Source organism: Parus major, chromosome 4 (assembly GCF_001522545.3).
Source record: "Parus major isolate Abel chromosome 4, Parus_major1.1, whole genome shotgun sequence".
In the NCBI taxonomy this organism is placed as follows: domain Eukaryota; kingdom Metazoa; phylum Chordata; class Aves; order Passeriformes; family Paridae; genus Parus; species Parus major.
The window spans coordinates 10,320,953-10,333,875 of NC_031771.1; the positions used below are offsets into that span (position 1 = coordinate 10,320,953).

At 39.4% G+C, this 12,923-nt stretch overlaps 1 protein-coding gene across 8 annotated transcripts in view; it reads left to right on the forward strand.

The window, feature by feature from the left end:
- The window catches only part of WDFY3 (WD repeat and FYVE domain containing 3), a 156,118-nt gene that overhangs the window by 76,639 nt on the left and 66,556 nt on the right, over positions 1-12,923 (forward strand). For 6 of the 8 annotated variants that reach the window (XM_015624781.3, XM_033513386.1, XM_033513384.1 and 3 more), the window contains 5 exons: positions 1,211-1,678; positions 3,018-3,116; positions 7,082-7,275; positions 9,411-9,868; positions 11,800-11,883. In XM_015624781.3, the coding sequence (XP_015480267.1) occupies positions 1,211-1,678; positions 3,018-3,116; positions 7,082-7,275; positions 9,411-9,868; positions 11,800-11,883 (1,303 nt within the window). The remainder of the gene's footprint in view (positions 1-1,210; positions 1,679-3,017; positions 3,117-7,081; positions 7,276-9,410; positions 9,869-11,799; positions 11,884-12,923) is intronic. The other 2 variants (XM_033513388.1, XM_033513391.1) reach the window with 1 other exon arrangement.

The following is a 12,923-nucleotide window of genomic DNA, read 5'->3' on the forward strand; positions in this document are numbered from 1 at the left end:
TAAATCCCCTCATCTGAACATTTTTCACAATAAAGAAAGCATGTTAAGAAGTCCATTCAGAAACAACTTATTGTGACTCATAATGTAAATAATATTCTTGCAGATGTGAAATTGTTCCATGTTCATTTACAAGGGAGTTTTCTATTGCCTTCTGGAGAAATACTGACATGGAAGGTGGGGAGGCTAGGCATGAAAATAATTGAATTTACTGTTCAACTGGACAGCTTAGTTTACAAAAATGGAGTAGTGTGCCATAGAGAACATGTAATGAATAAGAATTTTTTGTTTATGAAAGGGTTTTCAAATCAGGTTCAGAGTTTGCATATACTTTTATTTGAAAAAAATAAAACAAGCTTTTATTCTTAAACATCCTAAACGCTTTGTTTAGAATGTCTTCAAAGTTCTCACTCTTGATTGTTCATTTTGGGTTTTTTTACTGTTTTTTGTATCATGGGATCTGTCCACCGTGTCTTGTACTGTTCCTACAGAAGTTTAAAAAGTTGCATTTAAGGCATCTTTTGAGTAGAAAAAGAATAATACCTGCCCATAGAAAAATTTGGGGAGCACTCATAAATGATGCATTCTTTAGCGGAATGAATGAGATTTTAATCAACTTGAAGGTATTTACAAGAAGAAATGTGACTGAGCTTCAAAGATGTGAGATGTTTGTGGGCTACTTTGTGCTTTACAATTCTTTCCCTGTGTTTTAATTCCTTAATTGTTAATAGTTTTGGACTCTGCCAAAGCTTTTTTATTCCCATCTGCAAGGATTGCATTCTGCATTACGGAATACAGAACATATCACTGTTGATATAGTGAGTTCTCCTATGGCCTGGGTACATGATGGGCAGGCTTTGTTTTGTCCTTAGAACTGTATCACACATACATTTTAACACTAAATCAGTGTACTTATCTATTTTAAAGAAATTATCTTTGATCAGCATCTTTAGCTGCTTACATAAACTCTGTCAACGATGAAGATGCCATCCTAAAGAAAGTTGTGGAATTTGCAGTGTAAGTGGTTGTACAGAGGCTTTTTTGAAGTTAGTTTCAGTGATACTTTTTTATTAAAAGTGATATCATACACTGTTATTTTATTCCCACTTATTAAAATGTATGGATCATTATTAAAACTACATTCATTGTTTATGATGATTAAGAACTTTCTCTTTCCTTTTTTCCTCCCATCCCACTTTGTTTCCTGATTTAGGTCATAGTGTGAGGAATATTCAAGCCTTCTCTGTCCTCCAGAATGCATTTTTGAGAGCAAAAACCAACTATCTAGCACAAATCATCCTTGATGCCATCACGAATATTTATATGGCGGACAATGCCAACTACTTCATTTTGGAATCGCAGCACACATTGTCTCAGTTTGCAGAGAAAATTCCTAAACTTCCAGAAGTGCAGACCAAATACTTCGAGATGCTGGAATTGGTTGTCTTCAGCTTGAATTACATACCCTGTAAAGAACTGATCAGTGTGAGCATCCTTTTAAAATCCAGCACTTCTTTTCAGTGTAGCATCATTGCCATGAAGACACTCCTGAAGTTCACCCGTCATGACTACATCTTTAAGGATGTCTTCAGGGAAGTGGGTCTTCTGGAGGTGATGGTAAATCTTCTTCATAAATATGCAGCCCTTTTGAAAGATCCCACTCAGGCATTGAATGATCAAGGTAGTGTGTCCTTTTCCATTTTTCTAATACTTGTCTTTTTTGGCTGGAAATAATGGAGTCTAGCATTTAGGAAAAAGGAAAGAGTCTGAACACGTACCTCAGGGGCTGAATTCTGCTGAGGACTGCTGTGCCATCTTGAAAGCTCATTGAAATTCCTTCTCTCAGTTTCATAAGAGAAACTCGAGGCTTACTTTAATGAATGATGCTGTACGAATGCAAAGTAGATGGAGCTTGTATTTTCCTTTTTAAATGTTTTTTTGATGTACTGGTTCAATATTTGTTATTTAATATGAAAAAAGTAAAGGAGCAATACATAGCATCAGTGTTCTTCCTAACAAAAAGTACTTTGTACCTTCGTGTTTAGCGAAGCTTTGAAAAAATACTATAGAGTGCATATCTGAACTCTTAATAGGAGACTTTTATAAGCTGGGTCTACATTTTTCTGAGCACTAACAAAAGTAAATTAAGATCAGTTATCTGTAGACTGGAGCATCCCAGATAAGCTGCACAGCTGCTAGGCCTGCAAAGCAGCCTCTGCCACGTGCTGTAGGAGCTACATGCACACACAAACAATTTTTTTTACATTCTTCATTCAAACTGCAATTGAGCTTGTGTGCATCAGTGCCACTTAATTTTTAACAACAACTGCTGGATGTTTCACTTGAGTTTAATTGTATGAAGCTTCATTACTGAGTGATAGATGTAGGTTGGTTAGAAAGCTTTGTTCCCCTCAACTCCATTGAAAAACACATTATGTTCCTGTAAATAAATGGACAAAACTGTCATCTAATCAGGATGCTATCTGGGTGCATGTGTCCTTGTGTTGGGGTTTATTTTTTATTGGAGTAATTTAAAATAACCAAAACCCCACTGTTTTTCCTGGAGTGTTACTCTGTGTGTACTATGTCACTTGCAATGTTGGTCTGTTATGCCTGTTGAGCAATCAGCACATTTGCTGTAATTCTCTGAATGCAGTTTTCTGGCTTTTGTGTGGAATTTCTCTTTTCAAGTACTGAAGACTGAACAAGAGCAGATGTAGTTAATCTTCAGCTGGTGTAGTTTTGTGGCTTGAAGAAACAATAGCTACCATGTCAGGCACTCACAGTGGAGCTCTCAGTGCTCTAAAACTTCCGTTCAAATTCTTGTCTTTATAAAATTAACTTTTCATATGATTCATGATTAAGCTTTCTCAGGAATGCATGTGCAGACTAAATCTCAACTTGCTTTGGAAAATGGCTGGGGAAGCGAGGAAAATAAAAGTGTTGGTGGAAAGTATCAAGAAGCATCTCTGAAAAGAGGGATATTTTCTGTGACTTTAGCTTTTGGAATTTTTTTGTAGTGGATTCAAGAAACAGTTCATTTGAGGACCAAAAGCACTTGGCTTTATTGGTTATGGAGACCCTGACAGTACTACTACAAGGATCAAACACAAATGCAGGTGAGTAAAGATACGTATAAAAAAATTGCTCAGAAAGTCATGTCTTGGCTTTCTGTCTTCAGGCCAGTTTACAAATACACTGAAATACACTTTCTCTCTGGCCAAGTTTTCCCAGCGAAGAGACAGCATAACCTAGAGTGCATAAAATAAAGGAGAACAAGATAGTGTTTAACTTAAATTTCTTTGGTATTGTTTACTTGAAGGCAAACACCAGACCCCATCACTCTTCAACAGTTCTATAACAGTAGTAATGTAATAATTAATATAAAGAGTTCCATAATAGTAGTGCTTGTAACACTGGATATTTAAAAATTTAAGCATGTAATTAGAAATATGGTTCAGTGTTCACAGTGTCATGTCTACTTAATGTAATGCCTGTATCTTTAGTTAAAGATGTTTTTTCATTTTTAAAGAGTTAATCCCAGTCAGTAGGTACAAACAGGGCTCTTTTAAAATTGTCCTTTTCTAAATCAGGCAGTTTTGTATTATGCTTCATTAATGAAGACTTAGTGATTTTGGAACCATGGTAGTGTCCACCTGCATTATAACAAATCTTTGACTGCTATTAGAAGGCATCCCTGACCTCACCTAGGAAGCATCAATCGGCCATCAGGACCTCCTTGCTGCTTCTCAGGACTGATTTAACCTCTGAATATGCACTGGAGAAACAACAAAAGGAGTATAAAAACATTAGCACTTTGGGATGATGCCACAGATGTTTCTGAGGAATCTTGGAGAGTTCAAGGGCCTCATTTCATCAGTAGCACTTCTCCCAGTTCAGGAGCAGGATAGACCATACAGGCGGAGCTGAGAAACTATTTCTCAAAAAGTTTTGCTGTACTGTCTGTACTGAGATATGTCCAGAGGCCAGCAGAGGTTATAGGTCAACACAGAAGCCTAAGCAGGCACAGCCTTGCAGTGATTCATACCACATTCAGTGCTTGCTCTCTGATCTTAAACCAGTGTCTCTGATAAGGTTTTCAGAGTATTTCATAATTGCTAACTACATTTCAACAGGAAATCTGGGTGTCCAGAACCACACAGGTTCACCAGATAACTGGGAACCTACACTGAGAGTGAGATAAATAGAAAATGTTACCTCAGTCTCTGTGAAAACCTGACCACAAAGGAGATGGGCTTTACCTGTGAAGGGGTGCAACAAACTTACCTGTCTCAAGGTCTGAGGCCTCTCCTTTTGTACTGAATCCATCTCTGATCCAAAGGACATCAGAGAAAGCAGGAGACAGGAAATGGATAGTAGGATTAGTGTTTGTATATATATGTTAAAGGGAATCAACTTGTTAATCCTGAACTTGGTCATTTAAACTGTTCTTTGAGTTTTTAGTCACATGGAACATCATCCCTTTTGATGCAGTAATGTAGCATTGATCCATTTCCCCTGTCAGTTTTCGTCTTCAGTAACATGCCCTAGCTGCTGACACTGTACTAAACACATATTACATATGCCATATATGATCTACTTTGGGGTTTGTAATGTCTTCAGAACTTTCATATAATTTTTGGTTATATGCTTACTGGCAGTAGCCAGTAAGCATGAAAGCCATTGTTTGACTTAAGCTTAGTCTCTACAGAGATAGGTCTTGCCACAAAAAATCTTCTGCAGAATCTTACAAATGATGTGGATAGACTGAACCACTTCTCAAACAGTGCTTCTATCCAGAAACAGCCCAGTTACATTTTCAGTTCATATTGCATTTAGATAATTGCTAAATGTAAGATAAAGGAAACTTTGTAACCTCAGATGAGAAGGCAGAAGTGCTCAATGCCTTCTTTGCCTCAGTCTTTAGTGGGAAGATGGCTTGTCCTCAGGACAACTGTTCTTCTGGGTTGGTAGATGGTGTCAGGGAGCAGAATGGCCCCCCTATTATCCAGGAGGAGGCAGCCAGAGAACTGCTGAGCAGCTTGAATGTTTATAAATCTATGGGAGCAGATGGGATCCATCCCAGGGTGATGAGGGAGCTGGCAGATGAGCTTGTGAAGCCGCTCTCCATCATTTACCAACAGTCCTGGCTCACTGGTGAGGTTCTCTCTTATACACATCTAGATGTGTCTATGGGAGCAGATGGGATCCATCCCAGGGTGATGAGGGAGCTGGCAGATGAGCTTGTGAAGCCGCTCTCCATCATTTACCAACAGTCCTGGCTCACTGGTGAGGTTCCAGATGACTGGAAGCTGGCCAATGTGATACCCATTCACAGAAAGGGCAGGAAGGAAGACCCTGGTAATTATAGGCCAGTCAGCCTGACCTCAGTGCCCAGCAAGGCAATGGAGCAGTTTATACTGAGTGTCATCACTCACAGGATGACCAGGGCATCAGATCCAGCCAGCATGGGTTTAGGAGGGGTAGGTCATGTTTGACCAACCTTGTTTCCTTTTATGACCAGGTGACCCACCTGGTGGATGCAGGTAAGGCTGTGGATGTGTCTATTTGGACTTCAGCAAGGCCTCTGACACTGTCTCCCCCAGCACACTCCTGGAGAAGCTGGCAGCCCATGGCTTGGACAGGAGCACTCTGTGCTGGCTGGATGGCCGGGCCCAGAGAGTGGTGGTGAACGGTGCTGCATCCAGCTGGGGGCCAGTGACCAGTGGTGTCCCTCAGGGGTCTGTGCTGGGGCCAGTTCTGGTCAATATTTTTATTGATGACATAGAGGACGGTATTGGGTCTTTCATTAGTAAATTTACAGATGACACTAAGCAGGAAGTATGTGTTGATGAAGTATGTATTGGAAGGGAGGAGGGCTCTGCAGAGAGACCTGGAAGGGTTGGATGCATGGGCAGAGTCCAGTGGGGATGAAGCTTAATAGGTCCAGGTGCTGAGCCCTGCATTTTGTCCACAAAAACCCCCTGCAGCATTATAGACTGGGGACTGTGTGGCTGGACAATGCTCAGGTGGAAAGGGACCTGGAGCTACTGGTCCACAGCCACAGGCTGAACATGAGCCAGCAGTGTGTCCTGGTGGCCAAGAAGGCCAATGGCATCCTGGCCTGTATCAGGAGTAGTGCGGCCAGCAGGAGCAGGGAGGTCATTCTTCCCCTGTACTCAGCACTGGTGAGGCCGCACCTTGAGTGCTGTGTCCAGTTCTGGGCCCCTCAGTTTAGGAAGGACGTTGAGACGCTTGAGTGGGTCCAGAGGAGGGCAACAAGGCTGCTGAAGGGTTTGGAACACAAGACCTATGAGGAATGTCTGAGGGAGCTGGGCTTATTTAGCCTGGAGAAAAGGAGACTCAGAGGTGACCTTATCACTCTACAACTTCCTGAAAGGTGGCTGTAGTCAGGTGGGGGTTGGTCTCTCACCAGGCAGCAACTGACAATGAGAGGACACAATCTTGAGCTGCACTAAGAAAAATATATGTTGGATATTAGGAAAAAGTTTTTTACAGAAAGGGTGATGAGGTGTTGGAGGTGGTGGAGTCGCCATCCCTGGATGTGTTTATAAAAAGACTGGATGTGGCACTCAGTGCCATAGTCTAGTTGAAGTGTTAGGGCTGGATTGGACTTGATGTTCTTGAAGGTCTCTACCAACCTGGTCATTTTGTGATTATTCTGTGATAAACACTACCCTAAACCAGAACAGTATATGGTCGTGACAAAACATGGAGGGTTTGGTAAAACTTATTTCATCCTGAGACCCTTTGGCCTCTAGCATGAAAAGAGTAACTGCTGTTGGAGTAACAGAATTATTGAGGAAATACTTAGAGCTGACCTCCATCCTTGTACACAATGCCTTTAGTGAAAAATTTTGTCAGAAGACATTGAAGTTCTATTTTTATTTGTGTTAGGGGAAAAAAATAGTAGTAAATCATTACACATCTATAGAGCTAAAACTCTGCCCTTCATTCTGTAGAAATGAAAATAAACACCTTTGTGTTTTGTTGTCATTATTTGCCACCAGTTATATTTTGCTTACTGTTAAAGCACTGACCCTGCCGCCCTCTTTCCGAGCAGGCATTTTCAGGGAGTTTGGTGGTGCCAGATGTGTGCACAACATTGTGAAGTATCCTCAGTGCCGCCAGCACGCCCTGATGATCATCCAGCAGCTGGTGTTGTCACCCAGTGGAGAGGACGATATGGGCACTCTGCTGGGGCTCATGCACTCAGCTCCACCTACAGAACTGCAGCTGAAAACCGACATCCTAAGGGTAGGTGAAGGGTTCTTCTTCAGCGCTCCTGCTCCTAAGGCGTGCTTCCAAGAGAGAAAACACTGAGAAGGGCATTGGATTGAGCTGGATTGGATGGTTGGTGTTAAGCTACTCTATGTAGATTCTCTCTGGAGTTGAAATAAAAAAACCTGGATCCAATATATGTATTTTTTATCATCTATCCATGGTAGGCTTCAGAACTGGAGAGTATGTTTTTAGCATCATCACTTTTGTGGATAGAAAATGACGTTCTCTAGTTATGATAATTTTTCCTGGTGGGGTCTTATTCAGTTAAAAATAATGGGAATACATATGGGAAAAAAAGTGCAAGCAAGCAACATGCATTTATTTTCAGCACTGGTTTGCATTTTCTGTGGCATCTTACTTTACCAATTTGTATCTATGAATGCTGAAATAATTAATATAAATGCATATTGTAATGATCACAGTAGAAGATCACAAATTGTAATGATCACAAGCTGAGGAACTTGCTTGCTTAAGCAAAATAGTGGAATAGCAAGAAAGTTAAGTCTGGGAGTGGAAAAAGAAGCAAGAAAACTCCTGTCTGTTTCCTGTTGTATTAGGTGTTTTGTTTGCTAATCTAGACCCACAATTTCCTCTCAGAGGAGCTAATGTTACTTTTTTAAATTGACAAAATACTGATTTATTTTATGGTAGAAAAGCTGAGGCAAATAGTAGAAAGCAAATGAATCTTAATTGACATCTCAGACATCTAGGTTCATCTCTGTTCAAAGGAACTGTAGAATTTCTCTGGCAGATGAGCAGCATCATAATATTTCAAAAGAGAGAAAGGAAAGCTAGTAATGAAAACATTTATTGTGTAATATCTATTAAAGTCTTCAGTAATTTTTGAGCATATGTTATTCACCATACTTAAGGAGAGAGAAAAGATATTGCAGTTCTCCAGAGGATTTAACAGAAAATCAGGATTTCTGTCTTTTCCTTGACCTGTTGTACTTGTCTTCCATTGGTGCTGTTCTCAGTTTTGGTTGTGGAACTGACAGCCCAGAACACTGTGGTGATGTGTCTTTTACTGTTTGTTCAAGTTTGTCAGGAAAGGAGATACTGCCTTCAGAGGAATGACAGTCTTGCTATTTCACTACCCATCTTCTGAGTGCTTAAAAAAGCAGCCTGTTTCTGAAGAAGTAAACTTGTGGTCATGGAAAATTCACCCTGGCCTATTTTTCTCTATCAAGAACATTTTTCTATTGTTAATGATGCTTTCTGTAGGGAGGCTTTTTTCTTCTATATTCTATATTCACATGTGGATAAAACTTCCCCTGACAGGTGCTCTTTTTGTTTGTTTTTGGCTGTGTGGAGGGGCTTCTCCACCCCCTGATTTCTTAGATAATGAGTATTATTCTCTAGTACCTAAGTTCATGTATTTTCTGCTGTTTATACCATGGCTTTGCAATTATTTGTTCAGCAAGTAAGGTTTTATCCACCTTTGTTTCTCTATGGCTTATTTTTGAACAGAAACTCTTAAAATATATTCTCAGTCTAGATTCAGAGATTTGTAGAGGAAAGCTAAAAACAAGTGGCCTTATTTTGCTAATTTTTACTGCCTGAATTTGCTAACTGAGTTGTTATATTTGAGTGGCTTCATGGCTGCCAGGTGCTTCTGTGTTGTTGATTTCTAGGGGAATTTTACGATATCCCCAAGATTTAGATTTCTCATTGCTGCAAGAAGTCATTTGCCTGCTCTTGTTTGAAATTGTTTATGAAATGTGATGGCAGAGAGGATTCCTTTCTAACACAGATATTCTCTACCTCATCATTAAGAGAATTACCTGACAATTTAGGGTTCCATTCTGGGCTTGGTCAAGTCTTTTCTGTTGGAAGGTAATGTCTTATTTCTAAATAAGGGGCAATGTTCTGCTTTTCCCCCTGCTCTTTCTTTATTTTGTAAACTTTTGAGTATGAGAATTTTTGTAATACAGAGTTGATCTTCAGAGACTTCAGGCATTACCAAATTCTGACAAATAACACGAGGATTTTGCTAGCACAACAATGTTTTGTGGACAAAAATGTTCGACCTTTTTCCAAGCTGTTTGTAATGCTGCTGCTTGTTGTTGCTGTTGTTTCCCTGTTTTGATTGTTTGTTTTGTCCACAGGCCCTGCTCTTGGTGCTGAGAGAGAGTCACCGCACAAGAACTGTTTTTAGGAAAGTCGGTGGATTTGTGTATGTCACATCTTTACTCGTTGCCATGGAAAGATCTTTGTGCTCTCCACCGAAGAATGGCTGGGAAAAAGTAAACCAGAACCAAGTGTTTGAACTGCTTCACACTGTGTTCTGCACATTGACTGCAGCAATGCGCTACGAGCCAGCCAACTCTCACTTCTTCAAGACAGAGATCCAGTATGAAAAACTGGCAGATGCTGTTCGATTACTTGGCTGCTTCTCAGACTTGAGGAAAATAAGTCCTTTGAATGTCTTCCCTTCAAATACACAATTGTTTCAAAGACTTTTGGATGATGACCTAATATCCCTGGATTCTGTATCACCTACTCTAAGACACTGCAGCAAGCTTTTTATTTACCTCTACAAGGTAGCAACAGATTCTTTTGACAGGTATGAACTTCTCTTTTTTTTCTTTTGTTTTCTTTCATCTTCTCTTCCTGTCCTACACCAGTGTTCCTCAAAATAGTTCTCTTCAGATATCTTCATTGCAAGCTTTTGTTTTTCCATTTTAATCTACTTCTTTCTTCCTTCACTCCACTGAGAGGAGGATACGGTATCAGCATCTGACTAAATAATGACTTAGCTTGCTGGTGTTCTCCAGGGTGTGCAGCATTGTCTCTGATGTTGGATGTTTTATTGTGGCAGCAGTTAAGACAGAGATATCAGTTCATGGTTATATTTGATGTGTTGATTGGCTGACAAGCTGCATTATCATCATTAGAATTATTAGATTTTTATGCTTAATTATTAAGTGAAATGAAAATTTGCTTGTTGAATGTCATATCTTAACTTCATGTTTCATTTGATACGGAGCTTTAAAGTAAATGATTAAATAATACCAAGATTAATTTAGAAACATATGATCATTTCAGTTGGAAGATACTCTTAAGACCAGGTCTAACTGTAACTTTGGCACTACCAAGTCAATCACTAAACCATGTCCTTGAGTGCCACATCTATACATCTTTTAAAGACCCCCAGGGATGATGACTCAGCTACATCTGAGGGCAGCCTGTTCCAATGCTTGATAACCCTTCTGGTGAAAATTTTTTTCCAAATATCAAATCTAAACTTCCTCTGGTTCAACTTGAGGCCATTTCCTCTTGCTTTTTTGGCTAGTTATTTGGGAGAGGAGATGGATGTTCTACTGCTATGACCATCTCTCAAGTAGTTTTAGAAACTGATAAGGCCTTCCCCATGCCACTTTTTCTCCATGCTAGCACATAAGACTGACATCTTGTTTTACATGGATTTGCTTGTTCTTTAAAGTTCTAGGTAGTATCTAAATTGTTGGTTTTTTTTAATTTAACTAGGAAACAGTCCCAGAGTTAAGCAACTAGAATTTAAATTATAATGAGACTCAAAATGAACAGAAATGTGTCTTAAAGTTGGTTCAAAATGACAAAAAAACTTTGTGAAGTATGTATTCAAGATTGACTTGTCATAAAACAGCCCACAATTTAAGGGACAAAACATAAAACAGAGACCTAAGCTTCATATCTGGGACCTTGAAGCTATTTATATCCCAGCCTTTGATTGCATGTGACCCTGTTCTAATAAGATTTGCCATCTTGCCCCCAAAGCAGCAGATCTTAATGCTTTTCTCTTCTTTAAAGAAAATTTAAAAAACTAGCAAACCAACAAAATCCCCACCCTAACACACACACAAACACACCTTCACACTCTCACACACTCACCTAAAAGCCAGCTTCAGAAATCAGTTTATTTGATCTCATTTAAAGCATTATTAAAGCATTCAGGTAGCAGGAGGACAGTTTGTATTGAGAATGTGTTACTCCTACTGTAGAAGTTGACATGGGCTAACAGTAGAGAATGAGGAAACAATGGGGTAAGTAAATCCCATGGTGATGTTGCAGAAGATACATCACCAAGCTGGTTTGGTTTTTTGGCTGTTATTTTCAGTGATTTTTCCTTCTTTAGATTTTCTATTCATCTTTCATTATTGAATTTACATTGACTTTATTTCTTACCCTGCTGGTTATACCTATTTTACTGAAGCTTTACTTTCTCCTCTGACATTGTGCTGTTCAACATTTTTCTGCTTTGTTGGTATCGGTAAATCTCACCAGAGCAATGAATAAGCAGTGCAGTCACGCCACAGGCCACAAGACCTGTGTACTTTTTGCATGTCTGTGTGTTCACCTGAGGCTGTCATTCAGTTTGTCCTTTGTCATCCATGTTGTTTCTGAAGGATGGATCCAAGTAATGATTTTATTGGTGCTTTTGTAAAACTAACAAGCTTATGGCCTCTGGTTTCTTCTCTAACCTCTCTGTACTACCCCTGTCTGTTTTGTCTGTAGTCGTGCAGAACAGATCCCTCCTTGCCTGACAAATGAGACTTCTCTCCCCTCTCCTTGGGGTACGCCAGCTTTGTCCAGGAAAAGGTACCGACCCTTCAAAGAGAAGCTGATCTTTTTGCTGATTTTTCTCTCTCACTGTTGTGTTTCTTAGTTTTTGGGGGAGGGATGTTGCTCTTAAGTTACTGTTCTGAGGAGTGCATTTTCACTTGTGTATTTACTGGATAAAAAAATGTAAAGGCATGTTTCATAGTGAACCCTAGGCGGTGGTGAGATTAGAGACATCTCTAGATTCCAATAGCACTTAAAGTTAGGCTTGTATTTCAAAACCAAATAAAGCCTAGTAAAAGAAATTATCTAGGGGAGATGTATATTACACTCTCAGGAGCATTTTAAAGACATTCAGACTATGCTAGTAGATCAATGAATACAGAAGGATTTCTTTTTTCCTGACTAATTTTTCAAGGAAGCTTACTTTTGGTGGAAGGTGAATGGCTTGTGAAGGTGCTCATTTGTTAGTAATTGCAGAGAATAAAAAGGAAAGAATGAAACTGTCAGTACTTGACTACCAAAATGATGCAGAGACATGCTGAATTAAGATGTTTGGAAAGAAAGCACAAATGGCTTAATTCAGAAATCCAAGTACCCACTTTCAGTCCCAAGCTACAGTCTTTTCTTATGCGTCTTAATGTGTCTGGTAGATTTTAATTTTTTTTTCTTTTTTTTTTCCCCAATTTTTTTTTTTTTTTTTAAATAAAGGTTACTGTCTGAACAGTGTTACTTACAGGCTTGTGCAAATGCCAAAAAATTTTTTCCTGGAGTCCCCATGGAAGGGAGCAGCCCTTCACTATCTGCAGATGTAGGTTAGACAGAGATTTGCATTTGAAAGCTAAAAAGGCGTTTAAAAGACACAGGCTTATCTGAAATGCAGGTGCCATGTGTAGAAAATACCATCATTTTTGAATGGTATACTGCTTAAGATATGCCATCAAGCTTTATGGTTGGAATGTAAAATATTGTGCAAAGGAAAACAACTGAAGATGCTTTTGGAAACTGATATGAAAGGAATGCTTATACTAAAGCAGGTTAGTAAAGAGAACCTTTTTTCTTTACTTAGTGATGTTGCC